This window comes from Haliotis cracherodii, unplaced genomic scaffold (assembly GCF_022045235.1).
Source record: "Haliotis cracherodii isolate W230 unplaced genomic scaffold, xgHalCrac1.p SCAF_9, whole genome shotgun sequence".
Lineage (NCBI taxonomy): Eukaryota > Metazoa > Mollusca > Gastropoda > Lepetellida > Haliotidae > Haliotis > Haliotis cracherodii.
Genome location: NW_027266343.1, coordinates 16,834,832 through 16,856,912, shown reverse-complemented (window position 1 = coordinate 16,856,912; position 22,081 = coordinate 16,834,832). Strand labels below are relative to the sequence as shown.

Below are 22,081 nucleotides of genomic sequence, written 5' to 3'. Positions count from 1 at the left end.
AATTGATTTTCACACAAGAGTACTAGATATCATGTGTTATCTTATGTATGACGTCATGAAGTGCACTTTGGGTGTCAGATAAACACTATTGATCATAACTTCACTGATGAACACTATTGATTATAACTTCACTGATAAACACTATTGATTATAACTTCACTGGGAGAACGGCTTGGCTCCATCGATTGCGTCCAAACCGTACTTTGGTTCTCTAACTAATGAATGATTCCGAGTTGTCTACAGGCATGTGACTTATAACTGTTTGCAAAGAAGTGAAGTATTTATTGCCTTGTTGCCACTGTAGACCAGTACACACAACGTTGGGTGTGGTTTGTGCCTCTGACTTGTGCAGTGACCCAGTACGCAGGGTATTTGTGTGAGAACATCATGCACAATGGAGTATTCATTTTCAAAGATACGATCACTGACGTTTTGAAGACGAGGAAATACGTAAGTATGCCAGTATTTCTGGAGACACACATCTACTTTATAATGACGGCGGATACGAGAAACATGTGACTGTGTCCTGGGAAGGGAGGGGTTTTATTATTATTATTATTATTATTATTATTATTGTTGTTGTTGTTGTTGTTGTTGTTGTTGTTGTTGTTGTTGTTATTATTATTATTATTTATTCATCCTCCGAGTTGGGAGATAACAATAACATGCTAAGGAGATTATGCAGTTGTGTACATAATTGGACGTGACTTATGATATAAACATCATTATTTATTTCTATAAAGTGGAGGGATTGCCAAACAAGCAAATTTTGCTTATCTGAATGCCTCTCCCAAACATGATCCTAAACAAATTACAATATATTGAAAGTGACATGAGAAATAGCATACAATATATAATTGATATTAAAGGTAAGTATTGTTATGTAAGTGTTTTATTACTGGATTATCTTTCGTAACTACAGCTACGTTATTATTTACATCCAGCACAACCACATCGCATTATTCATATTATAGCAAAGCCAACATCTCAGACAAAATCTCTAAATCGGCAAAAAGATAGAATAAAACTGTGCACTGATTTCAAAATTTCAAGATTTGTTACAGTCGTTTAATGTGAATTACCATTTAGAATTGAATTTAAATCGTAGAATTTTACGAAATAATACACATTTTGCCTTCATGTACTGTTTAAGGGACACGTAAGAAAGAAATGAAGTGCATCTTCCGTTTGATAACCACAACCACATCTCGGGCTGTCGGATATAAATCTGGCAAATTTGTCGGCGTTTAGATCACTGCAGCCAAGCTTGAGATGGGAGTGTATAACCCGACAGAATCTTGATCCACAATTTACAACAAAGTAAATACCGTTCTTATCATTGCTTTTTATTAAACTTTAAAAAAAAACCTAAGCTACTGGCATAAGTGTATTCAATGGGTAGTGATCATGAGTTCCAAACATTAACTTTATCTGGAATAAATTATTTGGCATAATTATGTTTTACACTTTATGTTTTGCAGCTGTGAGTAGTTTCTCAATTTATAATCACTTGCATCCGACACTCTATTTGGAACTAAGGATGAGAGATAACCCGGTACTAGATTGTTAACCATTTTATAAAAGATATTTAACTTTTGAAAATGCCTTCTTTCTTCTAATGACGTAGGATTTGTTTCTTTACCGTGACTAGTGCCACGAACAGTGCATCTAGATTCAAATTTTCAAGTAGTAACGCCTGCTTGTTTGTGCAGTTGTCCCATATGTGGCAACATTAATCAAATATCCGTAATATGAAAGATTTATACATAATTTTTTATTTTATTTTTCTATTTAAACGATACTTGAAACTCCTGAGATAGTGAATCATTGGACTGACTTTCTTAACTTGGCTGTCAACGTGACTCTTCTATTAGCAAGGATAATATATATATCGATGGCTTTAATGAACGTTCGTGTATCTGTTTGAAGTGTAGCTGGCTAATTATTCATATCATTAGAAAGCACATGTCCTAACGATGACAGACATTTATGTATACATATATGGAGAATTGTCCGTGAGTTTAACTGCCCGATAACAAATATCCACGAAATTTCCAGAGTATAAACACAGTGGGCGGAAGTGGGCGTGGTTTGTTGTGAGTAGACTAAAGAATAGGTTGCAATAAGAATGTTTTATTATATACCCTGATGAAATTACGGCGACGTCCATATACATATGTAGGTTTCAGTGTCAGCGCCCTTTTTCTTTTGGGGAAAGTATGCATGGGACATTTTCAAAGGTAGACAAAACCGATGTCCAAATAATCCATACAATCCTCAAAGTCACATCGCTCACATCACATTTGTATATGTGTATTGTTTATTAATCAGTAATAACATTGAGCTAACGTACCATCACCAAGGTCAAGTTGACGTGTTTTCAAACAAAATCGTTGAAAGCCTTTTCAGCGGCAGCAATTGTATTAAAACAACGTATTTTCGATCACTCGTAACATGGGCGCCATATGATATGATATATATAAGCATCGCGTTGTTGTGCACCCACGCAGACCGCTTATCAAAACGTCGAGTATTATCGCCGCTATAGTGTGTTGTGGGAGTTTGAAATGGAATTGATAAAAGTTTAAAATATGAACTAATTGGATAATTTTAATAGTTGAATCAGAAAGCGAAATACGTATCGAGTAGGCTATTTTTTTTATACAAGGCAAACGATACCCAGGTGAGAGAGGAAACTATACTCACACGCAAAAGAAACGCAAGTGGTTTTAAGAAAATAGGTAACAAACACGGAACCATAAATTGATACGAGTATTAGCATGTAGAGAAGCCGGATGGTGTTATCAATATTTTTGGTTGCATTTTGGAAGCCCCGAGTAAAAACGCAACATAAAAAAACGATTCGCCTAAACGCACCATTTCAATTAATATGTGGGTATCGTGCACCCAATTCTCGCGAAACCGAAAATGCACGAACTGTCACGAACTGTCACGAACTGTAGGGGGTATAAAACTGTGGCCGATTCTTGGACCTACCACTCCTTGGTCAACAATGCCACGCCTAACTCAAATCCAGGGAAACCAGGCTATCGGACGTTTGGCAGCTGGAGAGTATGTCCAAGATGTTGCCTGTCATTTCAACGTTAACATAACCACAATTTACCGTCCGCTGCGTCGATACAATGCTACACAGACCACAGATGACCTTCCTCGGAGCGGTCGTCGTAGGGTCACCACACCTCGACAAGATCGGCAGATTACTCGTCAACATCAGCGACATCAAGTGAAAGTGCTCAACAGACCATAGGAACACTTAATCGACACATTAGCCGGGACGCTGTGATCCGACGTCTCCGTCCCAACAACCTCAGATGTCGCCGACCAGCACGTCGTCCTGTTCTCCAACCACGGCATCGACCAGCACGACTTCAGTGGGCACAGGGTCATCACATATTGGCGTCATCGTGAGTGGAGGCGTGTAATCTTCTCTGATGAAAGTCGCTTTTGTGTCTCCAATGCAGACGGAAGAGTCAGAATTTGGCGGCGTCGAGGTGATCGTTTCGCTGACAAAGACGTTGTGGAAACGTATCCATGGGGTGGACCTAGCGTCATGATATGGCAGGGATTGGACTTAATGCGAGACTTGGACCCATGTGCTTTCTGAATGTTGCTCAAGGTCGGGGACACGGCGTCACTGCTCAGCTATATATCGAGCAAGTGATCAGTTGTTCCATTTTTTGCACAACACCAACAACACATTTTCCAGCAGGACAACGCTCGTCCCCATGTTGCCAGAGCTACCATGGCCTTTCTGCAACAACACAACATCTGTGTTCTACCGTGGCCAACCCTCAGCCCTGATCTGAACCCCATAGAACACTTGTGGGATGAGGTTCAAAGGCGTCTGCACAATGTGCGCCCAGTCCATACAACTGCCGATGAACTACGACATCTGCTCTGGATGTGTGCAGGAGGATCCCCAGGGCCTTCACAAATCGTCTGATCCACTCAATGTACAGGAGATGTGTGGCCGTGATCAATGCTAATGGTTGACATTTTTTTGGTATTGACCCGAAACTGTGTAGAGGGCTAGAAGACCTATCCTACCCTGGATCTTCACTGGCCCTGCCACAACACCTTCGGTAAGAAGTAAAAGAGGAACGCAACGCAAACGTTTTCTTGTTAAACTATGTGACCATGTGAATGACGACCCGTGAAGATTCCGGGGTAGAGTAGGTCTTTAGCAACCCATGCTTACAGTAAAAGGCTTCTACGCTTGTCGTAAAAGGCGACTAACGGGATCGGGTGGTCAGGCTCGCCGACTTGGTGGATGCATGTCATCGAACCAAATTACGTGGATCGATGCTCATGATATCAATCACTGGATTGTCTGGTCCAGACTCGATTATTCACAGACCGCCGCCATATAGCCGGAATATTGCTGAGTGCGGCGTTAAACAACAAACCAACCAACCAACCAAATCAAAGGAGAGTTCTTGTGGTGGAGAAAATGGTTAATATCAATAATTTTTCTTTATCAACAAACAAACAACCAACCAACACAGACTCATTTAGGAGAGAACAATAATATTCGTTCGAATGCATAATCTGTTCACAGATTCCACTTTTGTATGTTTCACTGTTGTTTTTGTCTTATATGCGGTTACCTCTCGAACATTCCACATTCATAAACTTCGTTGGAACCCCGTTGGAACCCCGTGGAATAAGCGTGGAAGGCTATTCAGTCTCCCCCTCTTTATTGTAAGAAATTTAGGGGTTTCGTAAAAAAAAAATGAACCACTAACAACATAACAGGAATTTGCAAAACACATATATCAAAAATTAATTATAGCAGATAACTGTAGACAAAATTAGAAATGCACGTATTTCACCTTTTTCTCACCTTTTTGCGAACACCTGGTATCATCACTATTTGATAGTGATTCATAAACATTTGCTAATGATATAATCGGAATCGCTTTTAGCAGGAATTTCTTATGAATATGGAAAGGGTTTTGTCGCTTATATTCCTATACAATTACCAATAAACTCTTATGTCCCTACAGACTTCTAACACAACTGTACATGTTACAAATAGATCAGATAATGGAGAGAGTGGTATCTCTAATTTAATCTAGCTTCTATGTTGTTTGTAATACACAAGATTATTTTACATATATATATACAGACTGTTAAAGAAACACGTAATCGTCTTCCATATTAATTATGTTCTTGCGCGGATTTTTTTAACATTTAAATAAAGATATTTAAGATCATATTTTAAATTTTATTAAATCTGGTTTTGTTGCCAAAATGGTATGTCCCTCAGCATGTCTTTATGAATTTCTAAATAGGGATGGTACCTGATGTTCGCGAAAATGTGAGCGTATCCTGTCACACCCGTGGCAAATAAAACAAGTTTCCTTACCTGAATAAACACTTGCGGTTTGTTTAAAACCTGAATTGATTTCCGTTACAGTGTAGATGTATTTACATGTATGTTTCATATTTTATGTCATCCTCGTTTAGATAAGAAACAAGGCCACAATGAAGTTGCTGATGGTGATCCTGGTGCATAGTGGTGAGTATATCAAGGACACGTGTTTTTCCTTTTTTGTTGTCTGGTCCTTTCCATTCTTTGTCGTTGGTATTATAAGCCTGGTGCAAGCTGGTAAGCATATCAGAGACACGTCCTTTCCATTCTTTGTCGTTGGTATTATAAGCCTGGTGCAAGCTGGTTAGCATATCAGAGACACGTCCTTTCCATTCTTTGTCGTTGGTATTATAAGCCTGGTGCAAGCTGGTTAGCATATCAGAGACACGTCCTTTCCATTCTTTGTCGTTGGTATTATAAGCCTGGTGCAAGCTGGTTAGCATATCAGAGACACGTCCTTTCCATTCTTTGTCGTTGGTATTATAAGCCTGGTGCAAGCTGGTTAGCATATCAGAGACACGTCCTTTCCATTCTTTTTCGTTGGTATTATAAGCCTGGTGCAAGCTGGTGAGGATACCAGAAACATGTCCTTTCCATTCTTTGTCGTTGGTATTATAAGCCTGGTGCAAGCTGGTGAGTATACGAGAGACACGTCCTTTCCATTCTTTGTCGTTGGTATTATAAGCCTGGTGCAAGCTGGTTAGCATATCAGAGACACGTCCTTTCCATTCTTTGTCGTTGGTATTATAAGCCTGGTGCAAGCTGGTGAGGATACCAGAAACACGTCCTTTCCATTCTTTGTCGTTGGTATTATAAGCCTGGTGCAAGCTGGTTAGCATATCAGAGACACGTCCTTTCCATTCTTTGTCGTTGGTATTATAAGCCTGGTGCAAGCTGGCTAGCATATCAGAGACACGTCCTTTCCATTCTTTTTCGTTGGTATTATAAGCCTGGTGCAAGCTGGTGAGGATACCAGAAACACGTCCTTTCCATTCTTTGTTGTTGGTATTATAAGCCTGGTGCAAGCTGGTTAGCATATCAGAGACACGTCCTTTCCATTCTTTTTCGTTGGTATTATAAGCCTGGTGCAAGCTGGTTAGCATATCAGAGACACGTCCTTTCCATTCTTTTTCGTTGGTATTATAAGCCTGGTGCAAGCTGGTTAGCATGTCAGAGACACGTCCTTTCCATTCTTTTTCGTTGGTATTATAAGCCTGGTGCAAGCTGGTGAGGATACCAGAAACACGTCCTTTCCATTCTTTTTCGTTGGTATTATAAGCCTGGTGCAAGCTGGTTAGCATATCAGAGACACGTCCTTTCCATTCTTTTTCGTTGGTATTATAAGCATGGTGCAAGCTGGTGAGGATACCAGAAACACGTCCTTTCCATTCTTTGTCGTTGGTATTATAAGCCTGGTGCAAGCTGGTGAGGATACCAGAGACACGTCCTTTCCATTCTTTGTCGTTAGTATTATAAGCCTGGTGCAATGTTGGTTAGCATACCAGAGACACGTCCTTTCCATTCTTTGTCGTTGGTATTATAAGCCTGGTGCAAGCTGGTTAGCATATCAGAGACACGTCCTTTCCATTCTTTGTCGTTGATATTATAAGCCTGGTGCAAGCTGGTTAGCATATCAGAGACACGTCCTTTCCATTCTTTTTCGTTGGTATTATAAGCCTGGTGCAAGCTGGTGAGTATACCAGAGACACGTCCTTTCCATTCTTTTTCGTTGGTATTATAAGCCTGGTGCAAGCTGGTGAGCTTACCAGAGACACGTCTTTAAATTTTTGTCGTTGGTATTATCAGCCTGGTGCAAGCTGGTGAGAATACCAGAGACACGTCCCTCCCATTCTTTGTCGTTGGTATTATAAGCCTGGTGCAAGCTGGTGAGGTTACCAGAAACACGTCCTTTCCATTCTTTGTCGTTGGTATTATAAGCCTGGTGCAAGCTGGTGAGGATACCAGAGACACGTCCTTTCCATTCTTTGTCGTTAGTATTATAAGCCTGGTGCAATGTTGGTTAGCATATCAGAGACACGTCCTTTCCATTCTTTGTCGTTGGTATTATAAGCCTGGTGCAAGCTGGTGAGGATACCAGAGACACGTCCCTCCCATTCTCTGTCGTTGGTATTATAAGCCTGGTGCAAGCTGGTGAGTATACCAGAGACACGTCCTTTCCATTCTTTTTCGTTGGTATTATAAGCCTGGTGCAAGCTGGTGAGTATACGAGAGACACGTCCTTTCCATTCTTTTTCGTTAGTATTATAAGCCTGGTGCAAGCTGGTGAGGATACCAGAAACACGTCCTTTCCATTCTTTGTCGTTGGTATTATAAGCCTGGTGCAAGCTGGTTAGCATATCAGAGACACGTCCTTTCCATTCTTTGTCGTTGGTATTATAAGCCTGGTGCAAGCTGGTTAGCATATCAGAGACACGTCCTTTCCATTCTTTGTCGTTGGTATTATAAGCCTGGTGCAAGCTGGTGAGGATACCAGAAACACGTCCTTTCCATTCTTTGTTGTTGGTATTATAAGACTGGTGCAAGCTGGTGAGCTTACCAGAGACACATCCTTTCCATTCTTTGTCGTTGGTATTATAAGCCTGGTGCAAGCTAGTGAGGATACCAGAGACACGTTTTTTTCAATCTTTGTCGTTGGTATTATAAGCCTGGTGCAAGCTGGTTAGCATATCAGAGACACGTCCTATCCATTCTTTGTCGTTGGTATTATAAGCCTGGTGCAAGCTAGTGAGGATACCAGAGACACGTTTTTTTCAATCTTTGTCGTTGGTATTATAAGCCTGGTGCAAGCTGGTTAGCATATCAGAGACACGTCCTTTCCATTCTTTGTCGTTGGTATTATAAGCCTGGTGCAAGCTGGCTAGCATATCAGAGACACGTCCTTTCCATTCTTTTTCGTTGGTATTATAAGCCTGGTGCAAGCTGGTGAGGATACCAGAAACACGTCCTTTCCATTCTTTGTCGTTTGTATTATAAGCCTGGTGCAAGCGGGTGAGTATACCAGAGACACGTCCAAACGTTAGACTTGCGACATATATACTTGTTCTAATGGCAATCCTTCACATGATTACGTCGAATGTGCGTGGGTCATTGAATTGCTTAGATGAAATTCGCACAAAACTAATGAGCTGTGGCATTTTGGTTATTACCGAACACTGGCTGGACGACACACGTGAATATCTACTCTATGACTTGGATGATGACTTTAACGTCTATGTTAAATGTCAGCATGACCACTTATCTCACAGAGGCGCAGGGGGTATAGCCATATTTATTCGTAAAAGTACATGTCGAAGGTCGTCAGCAATCAGTATACCTTCAAGCGAGCATATCATTGGGGCTAAACTCTTCATTAATAAATGCCCTATGTATATAATTGGTGTTCGCCTTCCCTCATCTAACGTATTAGATAGTGTATACATAGAAGAACTTAATAATGTACTGGAGATTTATGACAGATGTTCTCATCAAGGGGTGACAATTCTTCTAGGTGATTTTGATGCAGACCTGCGGCAGGGAATTATATTGAAACGCAGAGCGAAATATCTGCAAAGAGTGCTCATTGAACGGAATCTAATTTCTGTCGTACCCCTTGACGATAATGCCTGTTTTACCTTCACAAGTAAATGTAAAACTATAAGAAGTATGATAGATTATGTGTTCATTAATCTCCAACATGTCAGTAACGTTGTTGGTTATACTTTAGATACTGGTGTTCAGTACTCAGTATCAGACCTTTGTCCGATATTCCTATGTCTGAGTACTGATTCCCAGCCACGCCACTATGGCGGTGAACATCTGAACTGGCGTAAAGCTAATGACGTAGACTTTATGTTATACTGATATGAAACTGAAAACTATTTTAGATGTGCTCAGTTTGACGAAACTCAGTACGCATCTCCTCATGAATACATCGAAAGTTATCACAACTATATCCTACAATCGTTACACGCTGCAGCTAAACTAAGTATACCATCTTCAAAATTCCAATCTCATTTAAAACCATACTGGAAAAAAAGATAATATAAATACGTTGCATCGTACAATGCGACAATGCCGTAGTGAATGGATCTATAATGGTAAATCTCATGATAAAGTGGATGCAAATTACATTGAGTATAAAAGAGCAAAACGTATCTTTAGGAAGCAGCATCGCCGTTCAAAACAAAAGCTGAAAGACGAAAAGTTTCAGGAAATATATGAAGCAGCTGAGGTTGATATAACAGAGAACTTTAGAGTAACCAAGAAATATAAAAGAAAGAAGGAACAAACCCAGACGATTGTGTATAATGAAGAGTCCTGTAATACACAGGAAGGAATTTGTAATCTGTTTTCCAAATATTTCAAGGATTTATCAATGCCAAATCATGATATCAATTATGACTCAGATTTTACTGATTATGTGAATATTCGCATGGAACAGATTGATAATGATTCGTATAATGACCAAGGGAACAGTGACGTTAGTTTCACGTTGATTTGTCCTTTCACATCTGATGAGTTATTGACAACTATAAAACGTCTAAAAAGTGGAAAATCGCCTGGTCCCGATGGCATAGTTAATGAACATATCAAATACTCTGGTAGATCTATTATCCATCACCTTGTTATGTTCTATAATAAAATTGTTTCTCATGAATATGTACCTAAAATGTTTAACGTTGGAAAGATTTTACCTATCCATAAAGGCCATGGTAAATGTAAAGATGACCCCACTAACTACAGAGGTATTACCCTCACTCCAGTATTAAGTAAACTGTTCGAAAGACTCCTGCTGAATAGAATTGAAGAGTGGGCAAACAAATCTAAAGGCTTCCCCCACCACTTTCAATTTGGATTTAGGAGAGGGGCTGGGGCAGAAACTGCCCTGTTTACATTAATGGAAAGCATAGCTTATTATAACGAAAGACAGTCTCCAGTTTATTGCGCTTTTCTCGACAATGAGAAAGATTTTGACAGAGTCTGGCTTAATGGTCTTTTCTTCAAACTGTATAAGTTTGGTATTAATGGAAAGTTATAGCGACTTTTACGCACAATATATACCTCAATGCAGTCATGTGTAAGCATTGGAGGTTTTACCTCAAATGTGTTTCATGTTAAGCAAGGTGTTGGTCAAGGTCGCGTTTTATCGGCATGGCTTTTTACTCTATATATTAACGACTTGTTGTATTCACTTGATGATGGGAATATTCGCAAATCTGTCTGTCAATGTGTCTACATTAGTTCACAAGTACTTCCTAAAAAGGAAAATGTAACTTATGCTGGATTGCTTCTAAGTACATCAAAGTAAACCTTAGAACGTACCCATCTAATATGTGAAAAACTCAGAATATTAGTCAATATAAATTATAATCATGGACTATACTTTGGTTACTTAAATCCTATCCCAGCTGTTCGTATATGGGAAAGGGTAATTTTACCATGTGGACTATTTGCTTGTAGTGTATGGGGTAAACTGTCACCGAAGAAATACGAAATGCTTGAAATTATTCAACGTTATTTTTGTAAAAAGATTCAAGGACTGTCTAGACGCACCCCTTCCGTCGTCACCAGAGATTGTCTGGGTTTAATTTCTCTCCAGGCGTACATTGATCATCGAGCTCTCTTATTTCTGGGAAGACTATGTAATAGTGACATTAACTTTGCATTTAAAAGACTATTTCAGCACAGACTTGTTCAGTATGAACTCGATACAATTAAAGAAAAAAATGATAAATGTAAAATGTCACCCGTATACCACATGCTTTCACTTGTAAACAAGTATGAACTCAATAATGACATAAACACACATACCATTTATTCTCATTTCCCCTCAAAACATGCATGAGCGAGTCGAGTTAAAGAACAAATAAGCGTATGTGACCATAACGTAATTCATGCAGAGATTCATTCAAGAGAAACCCTAAAACGATACTCTCTTATACGATCGCCTAATGTACACAGACTTTGGTTACTAACAATTCAAAGGCCGGAACACTTCTATGATTTAGCATATTTATTATCTCTTAGCACCTACAGTATGCAATCTGATGAATGTTTATGCGTCACATTTGCTTTTGATATTATCAAACATGTGTTTATGTATTGTAAAAAGACTCAACAACAAAGAAATATTGTGGTTGAGTCTATTATTGATTTACTAGATGTGACAACTTTTTCTAGTATCTGGAACGATGATGACGATACCTTTCTGTCCTTTTTACTTGGCGGTTTGCCAACAGAAAGTACTATGGCAATTGAATACAATCTATGGACAAATATAATGCTTCGTGTATGTAAAACTGTTAAAACGTGGAAAAACCTACTAAGAAACATTATTTGATAACGATGTGAAACTGCCTGTACATACAATATATCAGCTGTTATATATATACATTTGTAGAACACCGTAATATCATATCAATGTATCTTCATCAACTGGAGGAAATAAAGATGATCTATCTATCTATGCTACGGTGTCCTAACGCGTGTGTATATGCTACGGTGTCCTAACGCGTGTGTGTATATGCTACGGTGTCCTAACGCGTGTGTGTATATGCTACGGTGTCCTAACGCGCGTGTGTATATGCTACGGTGTCCTAACGCGCGTGTGTATATGCTACGGTGTCCTAACGCGTGTGTGTATATGCTAAGGTGTCCTATCGCGAGTGTGTATATGCTACGGTGTCCTAACGCGTGTGTATATGCTACGGTGTCCTAACGCGTGTGTGTATATGCTACGGTGTCCTAACGCGTGTGTGTATATGCTACGGTGTCCTAACGCGCGTGTGTATATGCTACGGTGTCCTAACGCGCGTGTGTATATGCTACGGTGTCCTAACGCGTGTGTGTATATGCTAAGGTGTCCTAACGCGAGTGTGTATATGCTACGGTGTCCTAACGCGTGTGTATATGCTACGGTGTCCTAACGCGTGTGTGTATATGCTACGGTGTCCTAACGCGTGTGTATATATGCTACGGTGTCCTAACGCGTGTGTATATATGCTACGGTGTCCTAACGCGCGTGTGTATATGCTACAGTGTCCTAACGCGTGTGTGTATATGCTATGGTGTCCTAACGCGTGTGTGTATATGCTACGGTGTCCTAACGCGTGTGTGTATATGCTACGGTGTCCTAACGCGTGTGTGTATATGCTACGGTGTCCTAACGCGTGTGTGTATATGCTACGGTGTCCTAACGCGTGTGTATATATGCTACGGTGTCCTAACGCGCGTGTGTATATGCTACAGTGTCCTAACGCACGTGTGTATATGCTATGGTGTCCTAACGCGTGTGTGTATATGCTACGGTGTCCTAACGCGTGTGTGTATATGCTACGGTTTCCTAACGCGTGTGTGTATATGCTACGGTGTCCTATCCCGTGTGTGTATATGCTACGGTGTCCTAACGCGTGTGCGTAAAAACCGGTGTTCACGGCGCGTTAATCCGTGAAGATTCGTAGCGGATGTACGTAAAGTGTACACATCGCGATCGGTTTTTACGTTTACTCCATAAACAAACAATTACGTAGACATAATTTAACTTACAGACGCAGTTGGTTTTAAAACTTTCCTCGGATTTCTGCGTAAAATGTAATTGATTGATTTATGGCCTCATTTAGGCGTTTTATGGGACTATTACGCCGCCAGCGCTTGGCGGGTCATGGCAATAATCTAAACACTAATGGGGCGGTAGAGTTCCCACTACAGCAATGATAACTCATTATCCCCGAATGTCAAATGTGTAGTTTCTAATGTTTGAATGACACATTGTTCTAAATAAACCGTGACGTTGAAATAGATAGTTGTTTTAAAATCAACTATATTTCCGCTTTTCAAAGTGTGCAGTGAGGCCATTTTATCAACAATCATTTCTGAGTCGTACATTGCGAAGTTTAATTAATTAAGTCCAATCGCAGTTTTCGCTTTCAATTAACTATCACGTTAATTTCAAGATTTACTGTATATACTATTCAAAAGAAGTGCATAAACACACGATTCTTTCATATGACTATGGTTAGGGCTCAGTAACACATTCAGGATTTTTACTGCCGTCCTTGATAGGACCAGTGTCGATTAAAATTTGTCGAAAGTCTGATCAAGATCCTGTGATTCGTGGCGGGAAATTCACAAACAATTAGATATTGTCCCGACAGCGTCCCGATTCTCCCGAATGCGACCCGACAGAGATCAGACAGTGACCGGCCAGTGAACCGACAAAGGCGGTTCGCATTCGGCAAGATCTGTACGCAATCTGAACTGAAACGCCAGTAAACGGCAATGAAAAATTCATGCCCGTTCATCACGACAGCGTCCCGATCCACAGGACACCGTCCAGACAACACAGGACATTGTTACGATTTTGATCCAATGCAGCAGAATCTGTCACGACATAGTCACGATTGTAATCCGACTAGACAAAATCGGCTGAGTTTCCCGAATGTTACGGGACGCACCATACTATCGGGAGTGCTTGGCCGACCTCTCTGGGCCTTTCCCGATTCGAAGGACTATGTTGCGAACATATACGACTGCGTTCAGACAATGATAGGGCATTCCAGATCATTGAGGATAGTAATTCACGGTCATTATGGCTCAAACGGGAGCCATAATCGGCACTGTGTGAACCTGGCCTTATGTAGCGAGAAAGCGAGAAAGCAAGCGAGAAAGCAAGCGAGAAAGCGAGAAAGCGATATTTCCAGTAAGACCGTGAATTAAAAAGTGCCTTGTCGATATTCAGTGATCCATCCATTCCTATAATTCAGCTCTTTTGCCTCTTATACCATGAATATTTTCTTGTATTGTAGTAAATTAGCAAGATTCACATACACAAAGAAAGAAACATCTTTGCGTGTTTAATGTTTTTCCCGCTATTCCTATTTTCATTATATTCATAATACTACCCCATTCTTCCTTTTTTCAATCAGCAATGATTGATTAACTATAGACATATGGAAGAATCGGGTGTTCTTTAACGTCTTTTGAAAAAATATATATTTAGATTTTAAATGATTTATTTAGAACGTATTGACATGACCCGCCACGCGCTTTCGGCGTGATGGTAAAACTCCTAAATAGGGCCATAAATCAGTCAACTACTTTTTACGCAGAAATATGCGGATTGTTGTAAAATCACCTACGTCTGTACAGTTGAATTATGTTTAAGTAACTAGTAAGACAATTTCAACATTCCTCCATATAGGTATCATTTGAAATGTGACTGGAAACAATCACTTGATTTCTCGTCTAGCATCATAGCTTTCTCGTCTTGTGCTATCGCTTTCCCGTCTGGTGTTATTGCTTTCTCGTCTTGTGCTATCGCTTTCCCGTCTGGTGTTATTGCTTTCTCGTCTTGTGCTTTCGCTTTCCCGTCTGGTGTTATTGCTTCTCGTCTTGTGCTATCGCTTTCCCGTCTGGTGTTATTGCTTTCTCGTCTTGTGCTATCGCTTTCCCGTCTGGTGTTATTGCTTTCTCGTCTTGTGCTATCGCATTCCCGTCTGGTGTTATTGCTTTCTCGTCTTGTGCTGTCACTTTCCCGTCTGGTGTTATTGCTTTCTCGTCTTGTGCTATCGCTTTCCCGTCTGGTGTTATTGCTTTCTCGTCTTGTGCTATCACATTCCCGTCTTGTGTTATTGCTTTCTCGTCTTGTGCTATCGCTTTCCCGTCTCGTGTTATTGCTTAATCATCTCGTCTTATCGCTTTCCTGTCTCGTGTTATTGCTTTATCGTCCCGTGTTATCGCTTTCTAGCCGCCGTAATTGAAGACGATAAAGTGATGTCCCCTTACGGCCACCACATTTAACCACTAGGCTACCTCACCGAACCGTCACGTCTCGACGATTAGGCTCAGTAAATTTAGATTCCTTCTAGTGCATTGTACTTTTTTTTGACGGCGTTAATCGACACACCAAAAAAGGTTGCACAGGGGGCTTAGTCGTCTAAGGCGCCGCCATTCGCTGTGCTGAGTTGCGTCCCTTGGGCGCGACAATAACCTATGACCGTGGCTTCGAATTCCGGTTCGCCATAGTAATGTTAGAAGGTTTGTCATACCCATACGCGATACCGTGACCTGCATCACTTCGGGACTTCCTCCCACATTAAGTATAACTGGGATACTGTTACAGTCGTCATCTAATCCAACTCATTCACTCACTCATTGATCCGCTATGTGCTAATCCAGCTGAGCTTACTGGGAACACTACCGTCTGGATTAACTGAAAAACCACGCCGTGATACAACTGAAAAGCTCTGCTGAGGGGCGTTAAAAGAACTCATTCACTAAAGGATTTAAGTTAAACGTGTACCTTGTTGTTCATTCTGTTGTAGGCTTGACGTCATCGTTACCAACAACACCTGTGAAGTACACACTTTACGCCGGTTACAAAACCTGGAATGAGGTTTACGCAATATGTCAAGTTCAGGGTCAAAACATGCTCACACTGAATACATTAACGAAATATAACAACTTTCAGGAAATCAACGCTGAGTGGAGAAATAATTCACAAATGTGAGTATATTGTTGGCGAATCAAGATCATCCTTTAGTAGTTATTGATATAATTAAAAGGGAACAAGGATTGGATCAAAGGGCAGTTACATCAAATTTGATTTAAAAGCCACTCTTTTTGTCGCCGGTTGATATTTCGGGACAGACTATTTCATATTTGAGGGTAGGATGGGTTGGCGGATTTGGGGGGATGTCGTAGAAAAATGATCTCCAGAAAGGTTTAACAAAACAATGGCGTGTTTTGAAGCTTTGACCGACAAGAAACAAAACTGCCTGTGACAAAATTCCCAAGCACCACTTACGAATATGTAACGGCGAGTTCCTCAATGGTTTACCCTTATTACAGAGATGCAATTGAGATGACTGTGCTAGGTTTGTGACGGGTGACATCGGCGCACCGGGATACGCTCAAATTTTGGCCAACACCTGATATCACATACAAAACTGATGTGTATTGCAGGACCAACGACTACTGGACTGGTCTTCATCAATCTGAACCGAACAACACCGACGTATCAACCCTGAGATGGTCCACGGACTGTGAGCCTCTTGGATGGGTCATCTGGGGTGGCAGCAATGAGCCGGATTATCTAGCCGATCACCGATGTGTGCGACTACGCGATGCAGGGCCCACTGGGTTCATGACCAGGGTATGCAGCGCCCGATACCAGATTGTCTGCGAGGAATACACAGGTGTGTATTTATCCTCAGTGATCAAATGGTATGTCCACCTGTAAACAATACCAACAATACCACATTTTGGACCGAACTTGGCGGCAGGAGGGTAAAAAATATACAACAAACTAGAATCTCGTGTTGAACTGATCTTTAACATTTTGGATTTGAAGTTGTTTTTTTTTTGTTATGCCAAAGACAAGTACATCAAACTTGTCAAAAACGAGTCAAAACTTAGCAGTTAGCAGTTAAAATCAACATTTTAATCTCGACTAGACGCTTCATATAATGTCTTTAAATGAGATCTTTTACACTCTCTCATTCAATACCCTTGTAAATGAAGATCTCCATAGAAAGTCCAATCAGCTGAACCGCCTAATCTAAATGAAGATTCATTGATTCTTGAACTAATCATTTTTAGCTTTCTGAAACAAGTCCGCTATATTTCCGAACCCTCTCAATTCCGAAATATTGATTTTAACAAAGGAAAACCGACAAAAAATACTCATATTACCTCGACAGTAATTCCTTTTGGGCGAATACAGGATATTTAAATATTTACAATACTACAATAGTAGGCCATTGTTTCCTCTCAGAACTGCCCGTTTAAGTTCGTTTTCGAAATCGGAAATGGTGCTCTCAATGCGTCTGTCGATCGTAAAGATAATGCAGAAACATCGATGCTGATTGATTGGAAACTTAACCTGACGCATCCTCTTATGTAGACTCGTGAGGTCCTTACACAGAGAATGATCATATGGCAGTAAACGATGGACTTGTATTAGATTGTTTCTCACTTCCATTCCCTTATATGGACAGTGTTTCTTGTTTAATTTCTTTCTCTATGTTTTGTTGCAGGTGTTTGCTCATTTGAAATGATTAAGTTAAGGAAGACGTCAGGTCTGACCTTCCTTTGGGAGACGGCTGGGATGACAATACAAGAATGCATGGATGCTTGCAGAAATTATTCGTCAGGGTCCGAGGAATGTGTGGCTTTCCATCAACTAGCCTCATCTGGCGGGACACCCTTCTGTCAATTTTATGGTCGGGAGTCGGTTTTCGTTAAAAGTAATCCGTCCCTAGTAGCTGACAGTGAAGCAAAAACATACGTCAAAAGATGCATCGAAGGTAAACGACCGAAAATACCCACGATAGGTACCCTTTGTGTTAATTATTATTATTTACAGATCAAATTCTTTTTAAATGCAACAAAGAGGGTTTGGGCGATCCTTGCACAGTCTGGCTGGTTAGTCTCATCATCAGCTCAGGGCCCTTGTCTTGAGTTCTCTACACGCAGCCCAGACAGCGAATGGGACTTCTCCCAGATTGGTTTGGTTTGTTTGTTGTTTAACGCCGCACTCAACAATATTGCAGCTATATGACGGCGGTCTGTAAATAATCGAGTCTGGAACAGACAATCCTGTGATTGATATCATGAGCATCGATCCACGCAATTGAGATACGATGTCATGCATCAACCAAGTCAGCGACCTTGACCACACGATCCCGTTAGTCACCTTTTACGACAAGCATAGTCGCCTTTACGGCAAGCAGGGGTTGCTGAAGGCCTATTCTATCCCGAATCTTCAAACACCCCCAGAACTTTTCGGAGAATGTGCAGACTGCCTAACTCTGCACCCTTCTGCATCACCCAGATTGTCAGAAGTGCTATATTCCTGGTAGCAAACCCGGGTACTCTCCCAATGTCAGTCAACAGATTAACAGGTACCAAACCTAAGGCACCGAGAACAGTGAGGAGTCGGGACAACTTGGTACTTGCAATTGGGATGCAAGCGTGACATTTCGAAAGCGAGATCCGCATATTTGCCATGCTTTTCCTTAATCTTGTCAATCAAATTAGTGTCAAAAGGGACAGAAGATTCAATGATATAAACCATTTAATTGGACTTATCAAAAAGGCCAAGATCGGGTTTGTTGGCCTGGATACGTCTGAGGCTGACAACGGGCCTATTCCAATGATTTTCATATTTATTGAAAGTAGTTACTGATAGGTAACTTTACATGCCTGCCGCACTCGACAATATTCCAGCTACAATTCTGCGGTCTGTAAATAATCGAGTCTGGACCAGACAATCCAGTGATTGACATCATGAGCATCAATCGATGTAGTTTGTTTGTTGTTTAATGCCGTAATGAACTTGAGTAAACTCTATGACTCTAAGTCATTTTTTTTCAAAATTAAAGATGTGTGGATGATTTGCCTTTGTATGCAAACGCGTGATAAGATAATGTACCTTTTTCAAAAGGTTGGCTGGTTTGTTGGTTGGTTGGTTTGTTGTTTTACACCGCACCCAGCAATATTCCTGCTATAGGACGGCGGTCTGTAAATAATCGAGTCTGGACCAGACAATCCAGTGATTGACATCATGAGCATCGATCCACGCAACTGGAATCGATGACATGCATCAACCAAGTCAGCGAGCCTGACCACTCGATCCCGTTAGTCGCCTCTTACGACAAGCATAGTCGCCTTTTACCTCAAGCATGGGTTGCTGAAGACCTATTCTACCCCGGATCTTCACGGGTCCAATCCATGTAGTAAGCTTACGACATGCACCAACCAAGTCAGCGAGCCTGACCACCCGATCCCTTTAGTAGCCTTTTAAGACAAGCATAGTCACCTTTTACGGCAAGCATAGGTTGCTGAAGACCTATTCGGCCTAGCAGGAGTACTGTAGTGCCGCGTCAAACAAAAAGCAAACACTTACTTTTTTATGCAAACTGGACGGCGTGTGCTACCGGTAGGGCAGGCAATCGGCGTACATTTGGTGCCAGTTTAAGTGATCCATCCACGCGGTGGAATCTGTTTCGGTGGGTGATCGAGATTGGTTATTCTTTCTATGACGTTTTATATGTCTTCCCGCAGGTGTGTATGCCCCGAAGGCCCCGAAAGTTGCAGCCAATAATGACATGGCACCGGTAGTTGTCTGCAATTCAAGCGTTGATGAAACATCATCTGTTTTTCATTCAGTTTCTACTCAAACACAACTACTTTCAATTTCGCCAACGCCTACGCCAGTGGGTCCTTCTTCGCTTCTGACAACGCCCTTGCAGGATTTGACATCGCCATTGGTGCCCAGTGTCCATGTAACAGTCGACCCTTCGTTCCAGTCAACGTACGCGTCCGTGCAAGAGTTGACCTCACCATTGGTGCCAAGCGTCGACAAAGCATTCGAATCTTCATTTCAGTCAATGTCAATGCAAGAGATGACATCGCCGTTGATTCCAAGCGTCAATGCAACAGTCGACCCTTCGTTTCAGTCAACGTACGCGTCCGAGCAAGACATGACCTCACAGTTGATGCCAAGCGTCCACGAAACATTCACAGTGTCGGTTTTCGATGCATCACCAGTTCTCGAAGCGTCGCCAAGTGTATCCGACTGGGAAGGGTCCGTTCAGTCGATGGGGTCAGATTCTAATTCCAATCCTTCTCTGTACACCAAAGCTCCTAATCCCCATAAAGATCCGACGTCATTGGATTCAAAGACGTCCAGTGACGACCATCCGGTGCATTCAAGTATTCCCGATGGAAAAAAAGTAACCATGACAACACTGAAGTTGAAAGATGCTTCTTTGGCTCCAACTGAATCAAGTGTATATGGTAAGTTGTCCTTGATGAACTGTTTGAGTGAGTGACTGAGTATGGTTTTTAGCAATATTCCAGCACTATCACAACGGTCACACCAAAGAATGGGCTTCACACGTTGTACATATATTGGGAATCGAATCCGGGTTTTAGGCGTTACGGGCGAGCGCTTTATCCACTAGACTACCCCATCGCCCCATAAACCGTCTGGGTTCTTTAGGTTGTTTAACACAGCATTCATGACAACGGCTTTGGAAATAATGAAGTCTGGCAAGACAGTACTGTCGGGGTGCACGAATGTGACCATCCGATCGACGAAGTCACCTTTTACGACCAATATATACTCTTTTTCAATACATTTAATGACATTGTAAGCGATCTTCCTACTCTGTAAATGAATGGTTTGACCTCTTGCCCCTTGTCTTGTTCCTATATCAAGGTCTAGTAGCAGAACTTTGTTCCGAAACCCTGTTTTTATCTTTAACTGATATTCACAATATCGTGTACGAAGCGGTAACTGCGAAGTACAATGTCTACTGTAGCGGTTTCACATGTATCGTGTAACTGACAGGTCTGTATGTTGCGCACGTGACCCGTGTTTAAACTACCTTTAAATAGGTCTGCAGCAACACATTCTTGTCGTAAAAGGCGACAACGCTTGTCGTAAAAGGCGACTAACGGGCTGGCTGACTTCATTGATGCATGTCATCGATCCCAAATTGCGTGGATCGATGCTCATGATATTAATCACTGGATTGTCTGGTCCAGACTCGAATATTTACAGGGCGCCGTCATATAGCTGGAATATTGCTAAGTACGGCGTTAAAAACAAACCAGCCAACCTTTGAATACTAGTGTATTGGGATCGGCCTTCTGTTTATCATGGACCGTCAATCACCTCTTTGCAGTTGACATGTGCGGGTGAAAAATGGCATATTCTGATTATTTTTCCACAGAGGTTACCCTCTGCACCTGCAGCTGCAAGGACGACGACAACACTGACCTGGACGAAATGGATCTTGCAGTGGACAGAAAGAAGATGTCTGCCTACAGGAGGTCCAAGACTTCGGCTGTAGATGACCGCCCATCTGCCAAGGCTATTGGTAGTACAGGAATCGCAATCTTAGTATCCGTGTTCGTGTTCATCGTGTGTATGGACTTAGACATGGCTGTAAAGTTCATACAACATATCTTTAAAAAGCGGAGCACTGGACAGGTCTGATTTTCTTGAGGACCTGGTGACAATTTTTGATCTAGTTCCAGCCATGTTAAATGGTTTGTTTGTTTATTTGTGTAGTTTAACGCCGCACTCAATATTTCAGTTATATAAAGAGGCGACAACGGGTGGTCAGGCCCACTGACTTAGTTGATGCATGTCATCGTACCCCAATTGCGTGTATCGATGCTCATGATGTCAATCACTGGATTGTCTGGTCCAGACTCGATTATTTACAGATCGCCGTCATATAGCTGGAATATTGCTGAGATCGGCGTTAAACAACAAATAAACAAACAAACCCATGTGGCATCCATGCATGTGGATGCAATATGCTTACAAACCTATAATGCACTCTATTAAGGTGCTCAACAAAATGTGATGAGCTACAGCAACATGTCCGTGTGAGTGAGTGAGTGAGTATGGTTTTACGCCGCTTTTAGCAATATTCCAGCAATATCACGGCGGGGGACACCATAAATGGGCTTCACACATTGTACCCATGTCGGGAATCGAACCCGGGTCTTCGGCGTGACGATCGAACGCTTTAACCACTAGGCTACTCCAATCGGCCGACTGCAAACAGGAGCATCATCTTCAGTTGTAGTCCGGTTTTTCCACGGAGCAACAAGCACCATTACAATACTGAGAAACGGTTATCAGACACACGGGACAACACGGGACCT

The 22,081-nt window shown here is 41.5% G+C and overlaps 1 protein-coding gene across 1 annotated transcript; it reads left to right on the top strand.

The window, feature by feature from the left end:
- Positions 1–382: 382 nt before the first annotated feature.
- LOC139453272 (mucin-5AC-like) lies at positions 383–21,401 on the top strand. Its single transcript, XM_071234907.1, has 7 exons — positions 383–450; positions 5,491–5,542; positions 15,718–15,898; positions 16,358–16,590; positions 17,431–17,700; positions 19,460–20,194; positions 21,136–21,401. The coding sequence occupies exons 1-7, from the start codon at positions 388–390 to the stop codon at positions 21,399–21,401; spliced, it is 1,800 nt and encodes a 599-aa protein (XP_071091008.1). The 5' UTR covers positions 383–387.
- The last annotated feature ends 680 nt before the right edge of the window (positions 21,402–22,081 follow it).

What these genes read in the sequence shown, in the direction of transcription:
- LOC139453272 (XM_071234907.1), top strand. Translation starts at nt 388, where the DNA reads ATGCACAATGGAGTATTCATTTTCAAAGATACGATCACTGACGTTTTG. An exon ending in TTTTGAAGACGAGGAAATAC is followed by an intron (nt 451 to 5,490) that starts GTAAGTATGCCA and finishes ATCCTCGTTTAG; the next exon opens with ATAAGAAACAAGGCCACAAT. An exon ending in TGTCTGCGAGGAATACACAG is followed by an intron (nt 16,591 to 17,430) that starts GTGTGTATTTAT and finishes GTTTTGTTGCAG; the next exon opens with GTGTTTGCTCATTTGAAATG.